This window comes from Gobius niger (assembly GCF_951799975.1).
Source record: "Gobius niger genome assembly, chromosome: 10".
In the NCBI taxonomy this organism is placed as follows: Eukaryota; Metazoa; Chordata; class Actinopteri; order Gobiiformes; family Gobiidae; genus Gobius; species Gobius niger.
Window position 1 is genome coordinate 26,565,835 of NC_136861.1, and position 22,717 is coordinate 26,588,551.

The 22,717-nt window shown below is 41.6% G+C and overlaps 2 protein-coding genes across 4 annotated transcripts; both read right to left on the reverse strand.

The window, feature by feature from the left end:
• Positions 1 to 529: 529 nt before the first annotated feature.
• On the reverse strand, positions 530 to 2,200 carry LOC306968622 (GTPase IMAP family member 7; the record flags this gene model as incomplete). Its single annotated transcript, XM_079564053.1, has 2 exons — positions 2,006 to 2,200; positions 530 to 1,491 (listed from the first exon to the last, which is right to left on the reverse strand). Exons 1-2 carry the CDS (start codon positions 2,040 to 2,042, stop codon positions 530 to 532), a joined length of 999 nt encoding a protein of 332 aa, XP_079420179.1. The 5' UTR covers positions 2,043 to 2,200.
• Positions 2,201 to 2,569: 369 nt separating this feature from the next.
• On the reverse strand, positions 2,570 to 22,701 carry LOC306968727 (ankyrin repeat and fibronectin type-III domain-containing protein 1). 3 transcript variants are annotated; one of them, XM_079564208.1, is made up of 21 exons: positions 22,582 to 22,701; positions 21,785 to 21,885; positions 20,614 to 20,691; positions 20,045 to 20,192; positions 18,968 to 19,250; positions 18,419 to 18,619; positions 17,685 to 17,798; positions 17,270 to 17,367; positions 17,106 to 17,196; positions 14,474 to 14,581; positions 12,290 to 12,389; positions 10,281 to 10,410; positions 10,027 to 10,146; positions 9,710 to 9,816; positions 8,841 to 8,955; positions 6,559 to 6,725; positions 6,275 to 6,452; positions 5,868 to 6,030; positions 5,310 to 5,491; positions 4,924 to 5,134; positions 2,570 to 4,164 (listed from the first exon to the last, which is right to left on the reverse strand). In XM_079564208.1, the coding sequence occupies exons 4-21, from the start codon at positions 20,075 to 20,077 to the stop codon at positions 3,455 to 3,457; spliced, it is 3,111 nt and encodes a 1,036-aa protein (XP_079420334.1). In that variant the 5' UTR covers positions 20,078 to 20,192; positions 20,614 to 20,691; positions 21,785 to 21,885; positions 22,582 to 22,701; the 3' UTR covers positions 2,570 to 3,454. The 3 variants fall into 3 exon arrangements, with proteins under 3 accessions (XP_079420334.1, XP_079420333.1, XP_079420332.1); XM_079564207.1 differs by having other exon boundaries at positions 5,310 to 5,476; positions 20,045 to 20,406; XM_079564206.1 differs by having other exon boundaries at positions 20,045 to 20,406.
• Between the last annotated feature and the right edge of the window lie 16 nt (positions 22,702 to 22,717).

The window sequence follows — 22,717 nt, forward strand, 5'->3', positions numbered from 1 at the left end:
ATTGTGATCCTGTTTCTTTATCTTGTTTCTTTGTATCTTTGTTTTTTCACATCCATGCCTTCTTTTGTAATAATCAAGTTATGGGGAATGTAGCGATCACAAATGCTACATGTGTCTTAGTTTTTGTGGTATTTTGCTGATGTTTCTTTGGGTGCTGCTCAGTTTATGCATTATTGACCCGGCCAACCAGGGCAGGTGTTCATTAATGCATTAGCAATTTCATCTGTTCTGAATTTCACATTTATCATATTCTCAGTCTTTGTCAGAGTACATGCTGTTTTCCTTCTAAACGTATTGTTTTCTTTATATTGAACAAGAAGTTTTCCAAAATATGCCTTTTATAGGCCATCCTTTTGTGGATGAAGAGTCTTTTTTAGCGGAATTGCACACCATTTGTATACCTTTTAATACAACATTTATTTTCCAATTCAATTGTGTGTTTGCTTACTTAACCAGGATGTGTACCCGAGTCTGCCCCACCCACTGAAGCACATACAAAACGGCACAAGCGCCGTCACGTTTCAGTCTCTCATTGCAGGAAGGTTTTGCGGTGCTTGAGCAACACCTTACTTCCTTCTCTCACAGCTCCCCCGACCACTTTGGCAGCTGAACTTATTGAAAGTGGAGACGCAGCCAGAGCAGCTACTTTCTTTATCGCTTTGCCTTTACCTTTGTTTTTCCCAACAATTCCTGCTCCTTCTGCCGCACCTTTGCCCATCGCAGTCACCAGTTCACACCAGAAAAGTCTCTCTGCTCTTTTCCTGGCCTCCTCTTCTTGCGGTTTCTGTTCGCTTGTTGCCTTTTGAGGAGACATATTGCTTGAATTTCCTCCCATAATCCGCTCTTGTACCTCCTTCATGGCCTTCTCGGCTTCCTCAAACATCTCTCTGGTATAATATCCATCTTTATTCTCAGCAACCATTTTGTCTACCTTCTTCATGAGTTCAATTATCTGCTGTGAACTTTCTGTATTGCTATTATCGAGCACGTGATAGCCTCCATGACAGCCATTGACAAACTCAGAAAGTTCATCACTCTCTTCAACATAGTCCTCTATATGTTTCCCATGTAGCTGGTCTCCACAAGTAAACAATATTAAAGTATATTTCATGACACCAGACCCAAATATAGCCTTGATCCAGTCCAAGCAGTCTTTCTCTTCTTGAGTGAACTTACAGAGGCGCATGGTTAATAGAAAGACATGGGGTCCCGGTGAATAGAGCTTGATGCTTTGCCCCACTTCTGCAATGACTTCCTGAAGGGACATACCAGTATGGAAGTAGCCAGGAGTGTCCACCACAGATATATTCCACTTGTGTACCTTCCCGCTCTGTTTTTGGCACTTACAGGTGATGGAGCAAGCGGAAGTGTCCACCCAAAATGCACCTCTGCCTAGTATAGTGTTGGCTGAAGAGCTTTTACCACTGCCTGTCCTCCCCACCAGAACCATTCTGCGGCCACAGTCAGGAACCGGGGCTGATGCACAGCTTTCTGTGGTATAGAATGAAAAGACAAATTATTACCAAGCACACAAATATATCAAAGACCTACGGAAATCAGTTGCATTTCCTTACGCAAAGGTTTGAGGAACAAACTTTTCTACTCTTCTCTGAGAATAACAGAAGAGTAGTCGCTCCACCACCTTTCCGAAAGGTCAGGTGGGTGGATCGAAAAACAAGGCTCTCGAAGGGGCCGATTGTTGTTGTGTCCTTGGGAAGGTCACTTTACCACATGTATGAATAGAGTGAGTGGTGGAAGTAGGAGGGCCGATGGTGCAGATCGGCAGCCTCACTTCCATCAGTCTACCCCAGGGCAGCTGATTGACTACAGTGTAGTTATTTCAGTGAAGCTTGTGATACAGACTTGTAAAGCGCAACATAAAAGCCATTATTAATGTTTGGATGATCAGGGAGAGATACACACACATACAAAAACCTCATATTGGTTGTATGCTATATATTACATAATGATTTATTTTTGTTTCAAGGAATTTTCTAGCACGTACCGTTGTTTGGTGACACAGCATTTTCATCCAAGGACATCTCTGCAGGCTTCCAAAAGAGCAAAGTGGCTGAAGGGGTGATGCCTTTCTATCAGTTGACTTGATTGATGAATTTGCAATAATTCTGTCTGGAGAGGCAGTCAGACAGTACATTTCAAGTCACATCCTTAGCTGGAGTAACGGGACAATGATTTGTATCACGTGACATGAGCTCAGCTGCATGTGGGCATGTTGCCCAGCTGAGGGCACCAGAAGACCATTTGTCCCTTTGTCAGTGGTTGCAGAATAGCAATCCTCATCACCTTAATAAGGTGGCATTTTGAAAAAGGTACAGCTAGTTAAGTGCTCCCCAATCCAACCAAATAAAACAGTCCAGTTTACACATTCAGTGGTGCTTTGAAGAAAACAGTATAGCTGAACAGTTCTCAGCTGTGGTGGACTGCTTTTACTCTGCCTTTTCATGATTTTATTGTAAACATACATTTGAATCCGTTTTAAATCCATTTACAACGTTACTGAATGGAACAGGTAAAACACCAAATTGAAAATTGCTAGAGTAGCCTCCATCAATCTACTATGCATAGAGTCTTTCATATTAAATGGTGTCACTCTGCCACCTTAAATCTGTTTCTTGGTGCATGTTCAAAAACACATACCCTGTTCACCGGAGGATTAATCTAATAACAGCTGTAAAAGTGAAGAACATGACTTACATTTGTTTTAAAAATAGATAAATGAATACAGATGGTATAATTATTTTGTTTTTCAACTGTTGTTGGTCATTGAATAGAAAGTAAATGTGGTCTGCCAAGTGAAAAAGATCACTATGTGTATTTACACGACCAAAATATATAGAAATCATTAATCTGGCATAATGCTTTCTGCTGAAGGATTGAGTTGCACAATTTATACCAAAAAGAATTTGCCAGGCTTCGAGGCTGAATGGCTTATGCTTTGTACCAAACAGAGAAAGTCAGTCTGGCACAGCTTTGCAGGATGAATCAGAGAAACGTGATGTCTCTACATGTTCATTTTATTCACTATGAGTGGAGACATAAATATTACTTCCAGATCCAGTGGCATGGCATGTGCTGTGTCCTGATGCAGCCACCATTTTGAATGTTTTTGCTGAAAGAAAATCTGCAGCTGGATACACTGCGTCACAAAAAGATCACCGGGGGACATCAACCCTCTATGGAGCTGCACAAGACGGACTTTCTCTTTATAACGAGAATCCCTGATAACCAGGATAATAAAGGGCTTCTTTTTGTGGGGGAAAATTGGTAATAGTATCACTGTAGTGTATTACATTGTTACATGTGCAAATTTGGATCAGCTTCAAAATTTACAGTATCTGAAGATTAACAGATTTAAATTGACCTAAATATTTCCTAATCTCCCATAAATATCATTCGTAACAGTCTGGTGATTGACTTTAGGCTTGTCTTCTTGTCAGGATGAGGCGTTAGTCGGCCTGTCCCACTCCACGTGGCTCCTCATGGGAAACCCAGTGGGGAGCTGCGGCCTGTCCGTGTCCTGGTGGGAGGGAACATCCAAGGTGAAAATGGATCGGCCTTCACCTTCAGCAATCGGTGTCACCGTGTCCTGTAACTCTGTGTTCTCAGAGAGTGTCACTGTGCTGCTATTGGACTGTGACCCAAACCCATGGACTCTGGTCAGGTCCGGATTTTCTACATTAAAAATGGCATTACTTTCGCTGATCCCCAGGCCGAAGCTCTCCAGCATGTCCATTACAGTTGGGCTGGAGGGGTCGCTGGGGGTCTCTTCTTCAATAAAAGTGAGGGTGGGTATGATATCCACCAGCTCAGCCATCTCCATTGGTTGGATGACTTCTGTGATGCTTGAAGGGTACTCTGGCTCAACGCTCACAGGAACTTCCACATTCAAAACCGGATAGCCCGCTTCAAGTTGGGCCGCAGCTGCTGGTTCAAGTCCTGCTTCAAGTAGAGTGGCACATATTAACTCGGGCTGGTCCAGGCTGTTCAGATCTGCAGCTGAAGGCGAGGTGATGTCGACCGGGTATCCTCCCTTTGCAACACCTTCCATTAACACCAGAGGGGGCTCTTCTGGGATGGCCGTGATTCCTATGGGAGCGGCAACCTCTGCTGTGACTACATTAGTAGGAGTCACACTCATATTTTCTGAAAAGAAAATAGGGAAAACTTTGGATTAAATTACTGTCTCTTTTTATGTAGAACAATGTGGCAATACATTTTTCAATTTTTCTGTTCGGAAACAAAGGATTAATTCTCCCACTTGGTTAAAACTTTCCTCCGTTTTAAACATTGCATTTTAGTTTACACTGGAATTGATGTTTTCTATGATCAACATTTTCACGTACTTTAGTACTATCTTGAAACAACATTTTCTTGGTATAAGATATAGATTCATAAATATTAGGTCTTAAGTGACATTTTTGTGTTGTTATTTGTAATTTGTTTTTATGCCGTATCAAATTATACCAGAGTGTAGTGCTTTGTATGCGGGAAGGAAAAGTTGATATCAGTGTGCAACCAAGGTTGAACCAATGATGTTCCATCCAGAAAACCTTCCAAAAACCCTAAAAAACAAAAACAATTAATCCTGGACATAATGCTCTTTTAATCTGTGCTCATTTTCTGATAACACAGAACTAATTTTCTACAAAAAGGGTTTCCAATCTTTTCTCCTTGAGCCCCCACCCCCCACCCCCCGCATGTGTTCAAACAACTGCATCAAAACATAAAAGTAATAGCCTATAAGCGTTGGAATACAAGAAACACACAGAAATGAGAGCGGTGTCTGTACATGTAGCCTGACCTTCTAGCTTCCACCACAAAGACGTAACACAGCCTGAATAGTTAGCAATTGTGACTCTCCTGCCTGAGAGTCGTTTGTAGTAAAGGTTTTCCATCCAGCACCTGTGATAGTTCTCTGCGGTGATATCCGTCTGGGCCATGTGAGTCTGCCAGTCAGTCTCTCTTCCTCCTCCTCCTCCTCTCCCTCTGGACGTGGAGGTGGGTCTCCTCCCATCACCAGCCCCAGAGGCACTGCCCCCACCCACTGCCTGGAGCGAACACACTGAAGACAGTCCATAATCCAGCGGGCGTCGCGCCACACCACATCCAGCCGCTGTCAAATCCACAAAGATCACTGTCATAACAATGTCATAACACTCATCAACGTTAAAATCAGTTCTACACCGATCTCCATAGTGGTCTGGTCTTTTTAAAATGATTACAGTAGAGTTAAATACCCTTTGACCTGCTCTGATTGAACTAATGAGTATTCAAGGCTCCACTCTTACATGTGAGAGCTCAGTGATGCGGTTGAGGCGTTCCCGGGCCTCCTGCACCTCCTTCGTGTCCAGGGCCTCCCTCAGAGCCTGCTGGGCCAGATGAGCGTCCAGCTCCAGCCGCACCCAGGCCTGGCTGTAGTGAGACAGGAATGCCTGCTCGTACGTCCAAAAGTGGACTGCAACAGAAAGCCCTTAGTTCAAAACAGAGAATAAGCACTCAACACATTAGTCATTATAATTTGCAGAAAACTGAAGAGGGGTCAAAGGAAAGATGAATTTGAGTGTGAATCAACCCAATCGAGATGGAAACTGAGTTTGGGGCTAATTAGGCAGAGCAACACTCAGTCTAATTATCCTGTTATTTTAGTGTGGGTTGGTAATCTTGAAACTCCTTTGAAGTTGCTTTGTAGATAATGTCATCTGATGAGAGCCTAAAAGCTTACTCAAATTAGTTCTCATTTTTACAAACTTTCATTGACTGATTAGCCCTGATATGTTTCTTATTTTGAAATATCTAAAACTTAAGCCTGAAAACATTCAATTATTTATTATTAAATCATTTCTTACCAATTTCAAAGATCTGCAGTGGCATCGTGAGACCGGGCTCTTTGGTCCCCACTAATGGCCAATAACTGGAGCTGAAGTCCTCGCTCGGAGGCAGCAGGAGCAGCATGGACAGCTTGTCTCCAAACTGCACAAGTTCCCTGGTGTAGACTCCATACTGATAGGCCTGCAGAAGAAAAGCATTTTAAAAGTAATTTTATCTACAGTGTGTTCAGGGATGATTAGTGTCCCTCTACTTATATATATAGTTATGGTGACGTGAGATTGTGGAAAATAATAACTTTTTATTTGTAAAAAATCCACTCTTAGGCTAGGATTCATCTAAATGTATGTATGTACACAACATTTTCATAATTTACTCTTGTGTGCAGACATTTAATGACACTTATTCACAAAAGTCAAGCCTTTACCCTGTAGAGAGGGATGTTGAGCTTGGTGAGCAGATGTGTAATGGCTGCTCTCAGAGAAGTGACAAACTCCACCAGGCCGCTGCTCTCCATCAGCTTGTCATCGTCTCCGCTCAGCAGGTTCTGGACACTGCCATTGAGTGTAGTGTAAACATGTTTCTGAAGCCACGCCCACTCGTCCCTGCAACACCGTAAACACACATTCATGTAATGTCGGCTTGCTACAGTTGACCCCTGAGGTCTGCAGTGTTGACGACTAAAACAAGTTTGTGTGCGGCTGACACTACCTCGTTACGTGGGCGTTGTGTCGGACTCTGGTGTGACAGAGCAGATTGGGCAGCCTCTGTGGCACCAGCACCCGGATCTGCTCCACTGAGCTACACAGTTTCAGTATCCCGACGTACAGCCCGGGCTGAGACCACTGGATGCTGCGCCGATGGAAGGACAGCTTTTCCTGTGTGCAGACGCAGAAAACATGCTTAGCGTTTTAATGCATTGACATTGATAATGCTTAAGTACTGCTACAGTCTCTTTTCTGTTGGTTAAAGATCTCCGCTGATAACCCTGTAACAATGAATCAATTGCAAACCCATTTCAGTGCTCTCAGTGATAGTTGTGATGTTTTCGAACAGTCATTAAAGTTTATTTCTGTAGAAAATTCCATTAAGTGCCCAAGATGCATGAAAGTGCACCCTCTAAGCAGAGAAAACATAATAATTTGAACATTTTCAGAATCAGACTTCAACAGGAATAGAACAAGAAAAATAAATCGAGGGGTATGAAAACTTTGTGAACCCTCCATATATTGCAATGGTAAATTGGGCCAATTACTGCACCAAGGAGGCGATGTTACTGCCAGCAGGCGGCTTTATTTCCTTGTTAGCCTGTTCATTAACCAAGATGGGTTGATGGGTTGAAGTAAATGTGTAAATGTACCACATAATTAAAATGTGTCTGATTATCAGCAGATCGTGACCCAGTCTTTAGCCCGACTAAACTAAAATTGGACTAAAACAAGACATATGTAAATTAGCTGTGAACAAGGACGACAAGAGTACAAAACGTGAGGGGAAGATTGTCTACAAACACTGGAACTCTTCAGGGCTGTGAACTTTCCCCCTAGATCTTCTCCCTGTACACACACTGCTCCAATCACCAGTCCGTTAAACTGATCAAGTTTGCGGACGACACCCTCATCGGGCTCATCTCGGACGGTGATGAGTCAACCTACAGGAGAGAAGTGGAGCGGCTGGCGTCCTGGTGCAGCCACAACAACCTGGAGCTAAACGCCCAGAAGACAGTGAAGATGATCGTGGACTTCAGGAAAGTCACAGCCCCCACCATCCCACCCCCATCTCCATTGTGGACTCCTTTTGTTTCCTAGGCCCTTCAATCACCCTGGACCTCAAATGGGAGGCAACCATCTGCTCCCTCATCTAGAAGGCCCAGCAGAGGATGTTCTTTCTGCAGCAGTTGAGGGAACTTAAGCTGCCGACAAGATGCTGGTGCAGTTCTACACGGCCATCATCGAGTCCATCCTCACCTCCTCCATCACCGTGTGGTACCCCAGCGCTACAGACCGGGACAGGCATCGACTGCAGCGCATTGGTGCATGCTGCTGAGAAGGTCTCTCCAAGACCTGTTCACCTCCAGGACCCGGAGGCGTATGAGTCGGATCACAGCTGACCCTTCTCACACTGGACACAGAATATTCCCTTCTCTCCCCTGAGGCAGGAGGCTACGGTCCAAACAGACACTACACTACTACATACATACCTCCCGCCACTTGAACAGATCTAATAACTTTTCATCAGACTCGTGAATGTAATCTGCTCTATTGCACTATATGGTATGTCCACACTTAGATTCGCTGCAATCACTTTATGCACCTACACGTCTGTAAATACAACAGCAGGATTTACAGCAACATTTATTGTTGTCGTCTTGTCATATTTTACTTTTTATTTCTTATTTATCTATTTTCATATTCTTTATGCATGCCCTTATAGTTTTAAAGTTTGTATAGCTTATTTTATAGCTTATATAACTTTTGATCTAAATTCTGTGTTATTCGTTTTATGTTGCACAATTGTACAGAGTTTGTCCTAGTTTGTCAACCTGTTCTCAAACAGTGGCAATAAATGATATTCTGATCCTGATTCTGATCAAATTGTCTCAAAGTGAAACAAAAACTGCAGGTGCAGAGGAGCTTGAGTGCCTGCTTTAAGAAGCACTGAGTTTGGGAACTCTTTCACAGTGGCAGAAATAAAAGCAATGCCCGAACTGAGTCGGTTGTTATGCTGATGGTGTTCTGGAAGTTCAGGGGATTTGGGTGTATTTAATTTGCAGAGCTAATTTGTTTTGGGTGCCATGTAATTCTAGGGGTTATCTAAATTTAGCCGGGAAGAAAAGCATCCAGTCAGGAAAGTCAATACACTCAATCACCATGCACTCAATGCTTCAGTTCACCCGCGCTGCTGCTTTTCAATAGGTCCCACTAATGAGTCACACTTTGCCTTCCTTTCTCTTTCTGTAAGGAAAGAAAAAGCTCAGACACAAAGCCGTTCACCTTGAGCTGTTCGTAGAGCATGTCCATGGCAGTGGGCTCGGGCAGCAGGGGGGTCCGGCTGCGGTTCTTTTCCAGCCGAGCGATGGGCATCCAGTGGAGTGGCGGGTCAGGGGGGCTGCGAGTTAAGTGAAGAAAGAAGGAGAGAATTTTTCAGCAATTTTCAGCAAGTGTGATCAGGATCATACAATAACTGAGAAGAGGTTATCGTAAGCTGCCTCAGATTCAGAATCCTTTTGTTTTTTGTTAAGGAATTGGGTCAACAAATGTATTAATCTAAACAATTACAGCTGTGTGACTGTGAGAAGGTGTTGAACATTATGTGAGGTACTGGCCATAAACCAGGTCAAAACATCTGCATTTTAACAGTTAAAATGGCAAGTTCTACCACATAACTCTGCCCCTGCTCTACACCTCAATATTAAACTGCAGTCACTTCAGATTGTTATGCTCTCACGTGAACACAACCTATTACAGGGGACATGTGAATACATTCCAGACGAGATGACGAGTTATACATGATTACACCATTATTTCCCGACGGTGCAGCACGCTTTAATCCCTGATTGGGTATGCCTCTTTCACTGATTAAAATTCCATCTGGAAGAGATTTACATTTTCTTTTGTTCTGTCTAGTAGATCAAAACGGAAGGACTCCCCTCTGAAAAGAAGCAGAGGTCAGAGCGCCCCCAAATGATAAGTGCTCACAGTAAGAGAGCAATGTCCTTGAGAACTTGAACTAGGTCCACTTTTGCCATAACAACAGACCATATAGTGAGTAAATACTACTATGCTTGGCTTTTGTGACTTGATTTGTGTTGAAATCATATGAATAGCAAGTCAAACGTGAAGAGGCACTACTTATTTCTTACTTGGGGAGGTTGGAGAAATCCTTCAGAGTGACCAGTAAGACGTTTCCCTGTCGGTCTTTGAGAGGCTCATAGTAAACCTGACCCAAGTCTGTCATTCCCAGGGAAGACTGCAGGAGCACAAGATAAACATGAGGCTGAATAATTATGAGCATATTAGACTTTAATTCAGCGGGAAGTGCTTGTGGGGCGACAGGAATGAGATATTAGCTCTAGGAAAAAGTGTGGGAGGAGGAAGGAGGAGCGTAAAGGTAATTAAACTGGCAATGGACGCGTTTTGCCGCGCCTTATCACAAGAAGTAAGCTGCTTAACTTCCTACCTGCAGCTGCGAAACTGCTTTTAAAATGTTGTGCCTGTTCTGCAGCAGGGAGGAGGAAGACGAATGAGCCGAGGCGAGGGACTGCTGGAGCCACGGCACTTGTTGCCACGCGCACGATAACTGCAAGAGTAAAATATCCATTCACAGACAATCTCAATGTTAATGAGCAGAGGGACCGTTTCTTGGCGGCTCTGCTTTGTTTTTACACAATGTGCAGAAAGACAAAAGGAGCATTTGGTATTCTAGACGCTCACCTTGGCAAACCAAAGGAAGTCCTGGGTGATGGATGTGGAGCAGCACTGGATCTCCACGAGAGGGATTTGGTCTTCAGCTGTCACCAGGATGTTCTCCTTGTAGTGGAAGACAGCTGCCAGGTACACACCTCTGTTGATAATGACAGCACACATGACAGCAAGGTATTTGTATCGCTGTCAGTCACAACGGGACAGTCAGTGAGGACTCTATTGGGTGGTAGCAGGTTCTAGTGACTGTTTTTACAAAAAAGAAAGAGGAAAGGGCTGGGCGATAATGTTGTGTATTCAATTTAATTTCTTCATGTAGCTTTTACTAATATGGTTCATGAACGTAGACAAGACAGACCTCTTTCAATCTAGAAACAAGCGTCTGTCACTTACACGGAATTGATTGTACACCTGACAATTAAAAAGCAATAAGTCGGTAATTGAGACTGACTGACCATAGTTTGCTCTCAATTACCGCTCACACTCACAACTACAGAGAGTAGGCTGGACAGTTGATTAAAGCTTGATCAATTATCCAGCCCTACCTCACTTTTATTTGTCATAAACTCTGACTTTGTTGAGCCTTTAGTCAAGTTACGGCATTTCTGTCTGGAAGAAATCTTCTTCTTTTTTCAATTCCTTTGAATTTCAGCGCTCAAACTGCCTCCAATACACAGTGAGACTTCATAATGGCTGGAATCAACTGCTTTTATCTTCATCTAAACAGCTTTACCCCTTTGTGGCAGCAGAGGATAACTTCAGGTATTTTGTGAGAAATAAAAGATGATTCAATCATTTGTCTTCGTCAGTGTTAGGCAAGTTACTGTAATATATTCTGTAGTAGTTAAAGCTACAAAAATGTAATATGTTTGTATTACACACTACTGTTTCAAAAATGTAGCTGTAGCTTACACTACTTTGAGTTACTTTTGGCAAAATATAAACCGAAAATAGTAATAATGCCACCGAGCAAAACTGCAGTCAAAAAGATTTCCTTTTCCTTCTCTCTCCCACATTCTCTCTGTTTTGTTTTGACGGCGTTAGCTACACATAACTGCAGATCTTACACATCAGTGTCTGTTATTTGGGGGGAGTTTGGCTTTTTTTTCGCTCATAGATTTAAATGCTCTTGTAATTTGAGTTAATTAAATTGTAATGGCTAAAATATTCTGTTATTTTGTGTAAGTAATAAGTTCTATTCCTTTGTTACTAAAGAAAGTAATATATTTCTGTAACTCGTTGCTTTTGTAATACTTTACCCCTAACACTGGTCTTCATTAATGTTGATATTGATCTATACAATATTTTGGGAGTTGCAGTAGAACACGTGAAACCCTAAGGTGTTCAATAGTATATTAAAAAGCCAGAATACAACACAGTATGAGGCCTGGCTTTGACAATAGTCATTTTGCCTCTCGCCTGTCGGTTTACATGACAAATCAAAAGTGTCAAATATTGTGATGTCCTGATAAGACATCATTCGTCACACACACATCTGCTTTCCTCCTGATACGGTAGGTGTAAAATATGCCCAGATATAATGACGCTCCTGCCATGTGATTGCTCAAACGTTGATACATGAATCATAACATTTCCTTATCCTGCTTTAATATATGTAAATTATGCTTTTGTTTTGATTTTCAACAATACATTATGCTGCTGTCAGAAGATTTTCACACAAAGCTTAGGCATCGATAAAGAAAGAAGCCTTTTTTTTTTTTTTTTTTTCACATAAGCGATGGCCCATTTATTTTGCCAAAGCAGCTCATTGAATGCTCATTGCAGTGAGGAGCATTTATCACTCACTTGGTCCTTGCCACACGCCACTGACTCCCACCACTGAGCCCCTCATTAATCTCCAGACTCCAGCTGCTTTAATGTAACTACTGCTCTGCGCCAATAACAAGATAAGGCTTTGGACTTGTCCTTTGTTGTTTCGCACCACTGCAATCCCATCGCTCTATAACGTCTTACTACCGGTCGCCTGGAGGCCCCGCAGCGACAGGTGATGGCGGTAGTACCTCTGGAGTAGACGAACAAACTTGGTGGCAGACTGGAAAAGCTGCTTGATGCCTCGAGACATAGACAGGCGCTTGCTGGGACTCTGGGGCTTACAGCTCTCTGCGGAGGAGACGAGGAGGATCAGACGGCGCGGCAATCAAGCTCATGTGCCAAAGCACCCTCACAGCTGCACCTCACTCAGCTTTGGAGATAGACATTCTAAACTCGGAGCCATTATGTTAAAGCAAAGCCAATGGAACAAATGAGAGCAGATTCAAAACGGTATATGCTAAATACATGTTAAATAGAAGAGAATGAATATGGTTAGTGGGTGTTTAGCTTCAATCTGCAGTGTAGACCAGTCATTCCCAAAGTAAACAGGAAGCTGAGGGGGGTAGAGTATATTATATATAGAGCATATTTTCCCAAGTAAATATTTTTACTCTTTAAAAAGTAAAAGGTCAAAATAAAGACTCAATAGAGACTCAAAAGAAAAAAAGTAAAAGAGAAAATACTCAATAACGTCTGAGAGTTAAGTCAGATTTGTCTTTTTATGTTAATGTAATGGGACAGATGAAACATAATATACCATGAAAATTATTATTAATTCGATTAAAAAAAAAAAAAGCATGTGCTGTATCTTAAGATCAGATGTATGAATAGTCATAATCATTTACATAAATCAAAAATAACTCACAATGAAATGGGTAACCAGATGTTTTACTCAAGTAAGAGTACTGTTAATTCAAAATCATATTATTCAAATAAAAAAGTACTGTGTGGTGAGACTACAACAAGAAGTACAGCTTACTCAAAAAGGCACTAAAGTACATGTACATGAGTAAATGTAAGCCTGGTGTTTCAGATGCCGTGTTTATAACACTGAGACCATTGTGACTTATTAGAAAAACAGATGCAAAAACAAACCGTGCCTTCCTAAAGTCAGAATCAGAATTAGAATCGTTTTTTATTGCCATTGCTTGTAAACGGGTTCACAAACTGGGAATTTTTCTTGGTGAGACGTGCAACATTAAACATTAAAGGCTTTAGGGGCATGCATAAGAATATTAAAATAAATAAGAGGAAAATAAGAGGAAAAATATGGCAGACGACAACAATTGACATAGAACAACATGGGTTTGCGGTCAATAATCTACTGCACCAAAGTGGCTCTCAAAGTGGGTCCGTGGCCCCCTGAGTGGCTGCAGAGGAAATGAATTATGTATGTTTTTTGATTTAGTACATTCAATTAGTTTTAGCTCACTGTTGCTGCTCTTTTTGATGATCTAATGTAAATTTATGAAGGAAAAACATAACATTCTTATCTATAGCGTCTTGTTAAAGGGATATTTCAGCATTTTTGACATAGGGCCTCATTCTTAGTTTTTTTATTCATGCAGTCCTTATATTTGAAGAGTTTAGTGGCGCTAGGCTAGTGCTAGGCTAGCACATGTCTATGGTAACTAGTAGCCTGCATTAAAAACAGTCTGACCCAAGCACAGTGCACCTGAGGCAAATCACTTATAACACCAGACTACCCATATAAATGTCTGTGTTGACTGAATATTTTTTGAAATATAGCCATTTTGCGTTTAAAAAACATTGAGCATCTAAACAGATTCCTGGTTGTAAGCTACGCAGCGGCGGACTGGTCTGCTCGGTTACCGAATCTACAGTAGTTTGTTTACCTCCGGCCGGCATTACTACATGTGGAATTCATAAAGGAGTTTTCTAAAAATCAGATACGGCAACGTTTGGAGGACTACCCCATGATTTTGAAGAGGTTTTTAATGCAGGCTACTAGTTACCATAGACATTCACTAGCCTAGCACTAGCCTATCACCACTAAACTCTTCAAATATAAGGACTGCATGAATTAAAAAATATATATCTCCAGAAATCAACAACACTCTGGATAACTAGGAAATGGCAAAATTTCTGAAATAACCCTTTAAGGGTCTGAAAGGAATTTTTGCACCTAAAGGGGACCACGAGTCTGGGCTTTGGGAATATCTGATCTAAAACCGTATTTTCTTTTATTATTGTATTATTAACACAAGTTTCTCTAAGAAAATTGGGCAAAAGGTAAACCCATAGGCTTCATCAGACGCTCCTGTATCAATATTCTTTTCCGTCTTAGCAACAGCCTCCACTAATGTACTCTCATTATGTGCGTCTGCATATACTGAGGTTCACTTGCTTACCTATGCAGTATCCTCGGTATTGCGGTTCTCGTGCGTCTTCCAGCAGCTTCCTCACAAGGCCCTCGTGGTTTCGAAACTGCGATTTCACGCCAACGCACTCCCGCCAACCTGCATTGCAAACAGTTTTCCTTAAAAAAGTGTCTTTTTTTTTCTTTTCTAAATCCCTATTAAAACAATCTTTCAAGACATCAAAAAGTAATTTAAAAGTCAGTCCAAGGAGGAGAGGAGATGAATAGGCAGCCGAGGCTGAATATGAAGCTGACATGTGTTGATATCGATCCCGTCAGTGCTAAGACGACTGAGATGAGTGCACAATTTGGATCGGTCTAATTTGTGAAATGGTGCAGACTAATGAAAGGACCCACAGAAATTCTATTCCGCTGATGTCTGTTTGACTTCAGTGAGCAATCTGAAGAGGTCTGTGAGAGCAAGTAATGCTGTGACAAGAAAGACTGTGTGTGCCCTATTCAATTCAGCCCTGATACAAGGCCCATTGACTCACTGTGACAGCTTTAGCACTCCGTGTTTTAATAATTCATTAATCTACGGACCGGCCAAGAGAGAATTTCACTTATTTCACTGCAACCTTGGTGTCAGCTACAATTTATTTTTGCTAAACATGAACCGACAGAGAAAGACAAGTAAATCCTTTTCCCCAGTGTTTGGAGTTAGGCTGCACAAGATGGCCAATGTTTGTAACTACTGGGGCGATATCAGTCAGTCAATAAGGACTTTTATTCAAGACAATTCTGGTAGTGGTGGTGAAATTACGAGTAGTTGTAGGTGAGCAGTGAACTGACAACAGATGCTGTGGGAGCATAAACAGGAAGAAAGGTTTGGATTATTGGAATACCGCAGATTCAGACTATTTTCATACATCTGTTCATTACTTCTATATCTGATGTATACAAATATTCACATTTATTTTCTGTTTAAAGGGCCTAGATGCAAGTTAGCCATTTCAAACTCCCTACTGTCACCTCAGGTCATACATGCAATTGCAGCTTCTATATTAAGCTTATATTAAGCTAAGTTTACATACTATAGACCAGAGTAACGCCTCACTTGAAAGCTAAGACCTAGAAAACTGATAGTATCTTTTTTGGTCGCATTTTTGTCACTTTTTTGTCGCTCTTTCGTGGCTTCCTTTCCTTTTTTTCTGTGTATTTGTCACATTTTGGAAGTGTTTTTGTTGTTGTTGTTTTTTGCTTTTTTGATGTGTTTCCGTCACTTTTTCATTCAAAGAAACAGGCCACCGTTTTTCCACGTAACTGTATTTAAATAGGGAAAATGTGGAACAGCTTGGTGGCTTCTAACTTCACACCAGTTTGGAGCTATACCTATGCTGGGAGAGGCTAAATGCTAACAACATTTGTGTGACTGAGCGCACGCACAAAGACCAGACAGTTACACATCAACTTGTCAAAGCTCAGGTAAGAACCATAGACTGTAGAAAAAATGGACGTCTTATGCTCACTCCTCCCCATTTACGATAATGACCACGGCCGTGGGGGAATTGATGGCGGATTTACAGACTCCCCCTCCCCAGCTCTGATGAAGCATGTTCCTAAAAAGGGCATACGGGCCGGATTTTCACCGTAGACTCGGCCCTTGCGTGACGTGTAGCTCGCGCTGCTCCAATGCTAACAGTCCGAGCCTCATTAAGTACGAGATTTCAAAAATTCATATTCCGAAAACCAGCCTGGTTTCATATATTGTGATTAACCCAGCGTTATCTCAGGAGGAATATCTAGCCTAGTCTAGTGTTGAAACAATTGAAACCAGGCTTTAAAGTAGTTTTTAACGTGTCTAAAGTCCAATGCTTTTCAATGGGGGCCTAGCGGCGATATGGAGGTACTACAGCAACGGCGGAGCAATGGCGGCCCCCACATTTGTGGTCAAAAAGCAGGGCAGCCAGCGGCCATTGGTAAGAACATATCACAGTATGGAAAAACGGTGGCCTATCTTTTTTTCGTGTGTTTTTGTCGTCTTTTTATGTGTTATTGTTGCTTTTCTAGAACGCCTGCATGACGGCACGGACCTGAATTAACACCTTTTTGAGTGACAGTGCAGGATTTTAAAGGCAGTTGTGGTGAACAGGTCTGAGCTCATTCTACACATTAGGACATTGTTGGAACATGTAGGGGGAGGAAAATACTTAATTTAAACATTTTTAAACTCTGTATAGTCCCTTTAAAGAGACTAGATACAAGTTACATTTTATATTCACTACTGCCACCTCAGGTCTTACACGTAACTGCAGTCTCTATATTAAGCACGTGCATGTCGGACCCGAAGTAACAACTTTTTGGTATAGGTTGGAACATGTAGGGGGATGAAAATACTTTGCTTTTTCTCCATTTTTAAACTCGATATAGTCCCTTTAAGGCAGGCGTTAAAAAAAGTAAAAAGAAAAAAGAAAAAAAAAGTTGACATTTATCTGCTGTAATAAGATGAAGTGAAAATGTTTAGTATCATAAGTATTCACATTCTATTTAACAGCTCCAAACTCTCAATCAGATTTGTGTTGTTTCGGGTTCTTATCAACAGTTTGTGGTCTGTGGTAAATGAAATCAAAGGCCCCGTTTCACAGACAGGAGCTGTCTCAAGGTCAGCAGTTCTATGTACTCACTGGAGGGGGCAGCACTGGCTGGGGTAGAGCATTGAGGCGGTCCCCATCCTTTTATATTGAAGGCACTGACTCTGACAAAGTAATGCACTCCCTATGACAGAGAATGACAAATTACTGTTATTTTTTCTCTTGCAGGAAATTCAATTTTGCGGCGCTTGTCTTACCGCTGTCAGCCCCTGTATAGAATATGTGGGGTTTTTGGTCTCTGTAACTTGAGCAGAGCCGAGGATCCGTTTGAATGTCTCAGAGGTGCTCCATTCCACTGCAAACACAAAACAGGCTTCTCAGAGTTTGCACACAGGTTTAACTCGAACCCCCATGTGGGAACGCTGAGGATTAGAGCGTTTACAGTTTTGGGAACATGATGTAAATAGGCTTGATATACACTTGGCTGCACAGACTGACATTTAGGCAGATCAACAACAAGTACATAGGCAAATAATACCAAAATGTAACCCATAAATGTAATCAGGTTAAGCTACTTAGTCTGTAGTACATTGAAAACTACTTAGCTTAATCTCTTAAAGTGAATAAATAAAGAATAAATCGTGTTATGCTCATTACGTAAACAATACATACCTCTATAGCGTGTAATAAGCCCGATGCTTGGACCCTCTGGTTCTTTGATTACCACCAGCAAGGATGACGTGCTTGTCACAAGTATGGACACATAAGAGGGAGGACCGGGGAGCTCTGCAAAAAATGAAGAATGTCATATTTTTAAGTCAAATCAAACCCAGAGAAGAGTCTGCAAAAAATGTGTTCAGGTATTTGCAGGTGTGGATGCCTGAACAGACGACAGGTTCAGTGTTTTTTTTAAAATGTCATACCAGCAGTCACGAACATCTGCGGGTGTGATTGAGAGCCAGGGGAAGTTATAAAAGGTGATGATAAGGCAGCCTGTTGAATTATTTAAATGAGGGGCATAGGGTTGTGGGGGGACTTTGTAGGTCAAAGTCTGAGAGGAAGCAGCAAGAGCCTTCACAGGAGAACTGGCTGAACGTTGAATAATGATGGTCATGCAGAGGATATAGATGACACAGAGGCACTGGTAACGTGACAGAAATGTGGACAATGTTCAAGGTTTGCAGCTATTTTATTTTGGTGTGTTGGGTCTATTGAAAAGACAAACACAAAAGTCATTTGGATACTTTTGAAATGATCACAGACGCTTTGCTCCACTGAAAAATATCAAACAAAAAATAGATAGCTGCACAACCTGTGACTTTTTTTTAAAAACGCTAATGCAAAGAACTTCCTGACATTCTGAGCGGAAGATGATGAAACCGCAGCGTCTGACCCCGAGCGCTGACCTGTGTTGTTGAAGTTCTCCCTCATGCGACAGTACAGCTGCAGCCTTAGGCCCCAGAGGTGGATCTGTCTGTGCACATCGGCCTGCGCTTGAGGTCCGGCCACGACTCTGCGGACCAGCTCCTTCTTCCTCTCCTCCACACGTTTACCAGCCAGCGTCACCAGGGTGTCCAGCTTCAGAGCCCACTCCGCAGGGCGACTCACTGAGAGGAAATACATTTACAAGGAATAGGAAAGAATGCATTTGAATATATTAGCATTTCATTGTAGCCTGTCCCTGCATCTCAATATTAACATTGGTTCAGTGCACACATTTATTTTTAATGCCGCTATAGAGCAAACACTACCTGGGAAATTCTTCCAGCAACTAAATCACTGCAATACATACAATTAAAGCGACATAGTAATTCATAATTGATTTGAACATTTTTGTCACTATGCAGTAGGGTGCTTAACATATTGAGGTAGGTGCACTGCTACTGTTAACAGTTTGAATCATATTAAGGAAAGAAACGTTGAAACTCTCAATTTGCAGCTGAAATAAAACTCACAAACAGGGTTATGACGAGCTCCGGCCTTTGTCAGCACATGGAGCAGAGGTGAATTGTGGGTAAGCGCCGCCACGTCCAGTGGAACTAGACCCTGTTCGCTGACTCGATTCACCCCTCGCTCCTTCTCTTGCTCCAAATCCTTGTCTCTCTTCACTGCCTTCTCCCAGATGCTCACTCCTCCTCCACCACCGCCGCTCCCTCCACTGTTAGGGTGCTCTCTGGACAGCAGGCTTTGCACAGCCACAGTGTCCTCATTTTCCACAGCCTCCCACAGGGTCTTGTACTACGGTGGAGCAGCGGGAAGGTGCAGGGCCAAGGGGTGTAGGCGGCAAAACATGAGTGCATGTTTTAAAATAAAAAAAAGACAAGAAAAGAAACAAACGGGGTAAAGCAAATGAATCAACATTGTGAAAGATACAGTAAAATGAGAGGCAATATTACAAGACATTAATCTACAAATAAAGGCAGTCGAGCGTGAGATAATGAATGCACGCAGAGTCAGTGTCTAATATCAATAAAAACTGACATACTGTCTCATGAAATGATTAAACACAGCCACTTAATTAGCTTTTCTTATAGCTTTTCTCTGAGTGTAAAATGGTTTCATATATTTATATCATAACTCAGATTAAACAAAGACGTATACACGCGCCAACGTTACATCAATATCCTGTAATGCTAAAAATGCTGTACATAATGCACACATCCCATTGACTTATAATAACAGGAGTCACTCTGGTTGAAACAAAGGACAATCAGCATATTTAATGTAATGCTTTGGCTTTTAAAGTTTATAGTCAGTCATTATGGACATGACCTCGACATAGTGTATGGATGTCTATATTATAGGGGGAATAGCTCTGTAACTCTACATACGATATTATTCAGGCAATAAAGAAGTATCACCCTCAGCATCAATAAGGAAAGAACCGCTGAGCTACGGATAGATGGACGAAGGCTCTAACCACTGGGCCACTGTAGCTCCAATTACTCACAAAACAAAAAGCACTCAATATTGATTTTGCTCTTTTCAATGCAAATCATGCAACCAAAGGGTTTTTGTTTTTTCTTACTCACAGTATCGGTAGACTTGCTAAAATGTTTGGGCATCTCTGTTTCGTCAGCGACCGCCGCCGCCTCTGCGCCCCTCAGTCTGACAGACAGGTTCCGATAGATGCGCTTAGGGGAGACGGGGCCCAGGGATCGCCGGCGCTGAGGTGGGTTCCTCACAGATACAGACATGACAGGAAGTAAGGAAGAGGAGTTGAAGCGGGAAAGTGCAGAGGGTAGGCCCGAGGCACGGTCGATTAGTTATTATAAGCACATGGATGAACTGGTGGGAAGCAGCACACTACAAAGCTGCAGACAGGTATTAAAGTGGAAAATAAACTTTGGCAGACTGAGCAGAAGTATAAGAAAAGGTAAAAGTCATTAGATACCTGTAAAGAGAGTGTGGTGAGAAAAATCAATACAGCGTTAGAATATTTGATATAACATAGTGTCCTTTTTGACTCTTGCTACGTGTAGCTAGTTTTTTGCTGATGAAAGACTTGGATGAGAAGTGTCAATATGCACTTTATAGGACAGTACATTTTGTCAGCCACACAGCATCAGGTAAAATTGTGTAAAATACTATAACAACTCACAGATAAGGCAATGGTGGGCATCAGCCTTATGGCAGCACATCGGGGAAAGAGGAGTTAAGAAAAAACTATTTTTAAAATCTGAAAAAGACAAAGTATGGTATAAAAAAAAGTAAAAAATAAATAAATAAATACACTGTTTGCTGTTGTCATTTTGGTGCACTTTCTGAACACAATGGTGAGCAACACAGGATGATCAGAAAAATCTTATATACTGTACAGCAAGACACATTTGCTATTATTATGGATTTGATAGACAACCCAAAGATAAGTGAACACTCAGACCTTCACACTTCCCCCGACATGCTTCTTGTGTTCACAAATTGCTCAGCTATGATTAAGAGTCTTTTTCAAATTTTACTTATTGCACTTTCCATTAATTTCCATGACAAAAGAACTGCTGAGCAAATGGAAGGAGCCCTAAACCGACTAGCAGATTTGTTAAAGTCTTATTTTTGCACTGCATATTTTAGTTTTGATATTCTTTAAGCTGCTACGAGTAGATGTAAAACACACTGTTTCAGGGATGGCACACACTTCAGCACAAGCAAGGTAATGTTTTATAACTCTGCATCCTATGGTCGCTCTTGTAAACATCAGTGTGACTGCAAGTAAAGAAGCGACTGCATTTTCCTGTAAATCTATCTTTGCTGCACTATAATAACGGCTCATTGAGAAGTTCACTGTAGTCGTTCTTCAGCCTTAAAAAAAACTAATTTCACATTTTCTTCCTTTGCCCTGCTTTTCTGCTCATCCTCCTCAGTCAGCAACCTTTGTCACTGCTTTGTTCCCGGTCCCTCAGTCTCCTCTATGTCTTTTTTCACAGTGCAACCATTTACAGCAATTTTCTTGTCACTTCAGCTTACATCATACTCGCAGCATTGAGTTCTGGAGGAACATCTTTGGACACAAATGGAAGGGAGAGCTGCTCAGAGTCTATTATCTCTGTCATCCTTTTCACACACCAGCACTTATACAGACTAAACTGAAGCTTCAGATTTCAAGTCTGTGATTTTTGTTGTATGAAAGCAATCCCCGCTGTGCTGCATTGTGTAAAAGTAAATGTTCTCCCCCGTTATGCCAGACCACAGTGATGTCACTTTTTTGTTGTTTTTTTGTCGCTGTGTATACAAAGACATAGGGGTATTCAGGCTACTGTTTTAGGTACACTTACCCAACCCAATGTTTGTTTATTATTCTTCTTACACGGTTGTGGAAAATGCTGATGGGGACAGATGGGAGGAAAGATTAGCTTGCAGAAGGCAGCATAAACACCTGCAGGACAAGAAACAATATGTTTGCGACCTTTTATGTTGCTGTTGATAACGGCTGCATAAGCTGGGTAGTGTAAAGTACTAATACAAAGCATGGTAAGCCACATAGAGATAATTTTCAATACACTTAAGACTATGCCATTGCTTTTCTGATGTACCGCAAGCTGTGTCTGAGAGTAGAAGAAACTACTTACGCCTGCCAGTCACCACACAAGGCTTTTAGATCAATACAAGAACAGAACTGTCTGCCTATTTTTGTGTAGAGAAAGATTCACCAGGTTTAGAGCAATTTAGAAAGTGGAGATAGTAGCTCCCTGGTACTTTGAACTAAAGTGAACAAGCATAGACAGCCACTTATAAAAGGGCGCAACTACAAAGCATACAGTCATTGAATTAGATACTGCAATCAAATAGTTGCTCAAAAGAAGCATCTGAATTTTAAACTTATCTGATTGATAGACTTTAGGTTTTATTGTTTGTTTGTTTTTATAGCTATGAATGTAAAGAGTATTTCATATCATTGACAAAAAGCACTCCTGAGGCCAAGGTAGTATGATAGTAGATGCACTCACTTTTCATTATTTTGACATAAATGTGCATGAATAGGATTAAGTTCATGCAGTAAGGAAATCTTGATTGTTGAAACGTGACATGGCAAAAGTTATAAGAAAACTATAAAAGTTTGACTCTCTCTTACCGTTGTTTTCTCTCTCGTCCAAGCGTTTAATAGACTTTTAAGTCGTGACTAGGCTTGCAAAAGTTCCAATGTAATCCATCACTCCCGCTTTGAAGGACTTTTCACCACAGTTGGTGAAGAAGAAGAGAGCAGCGTC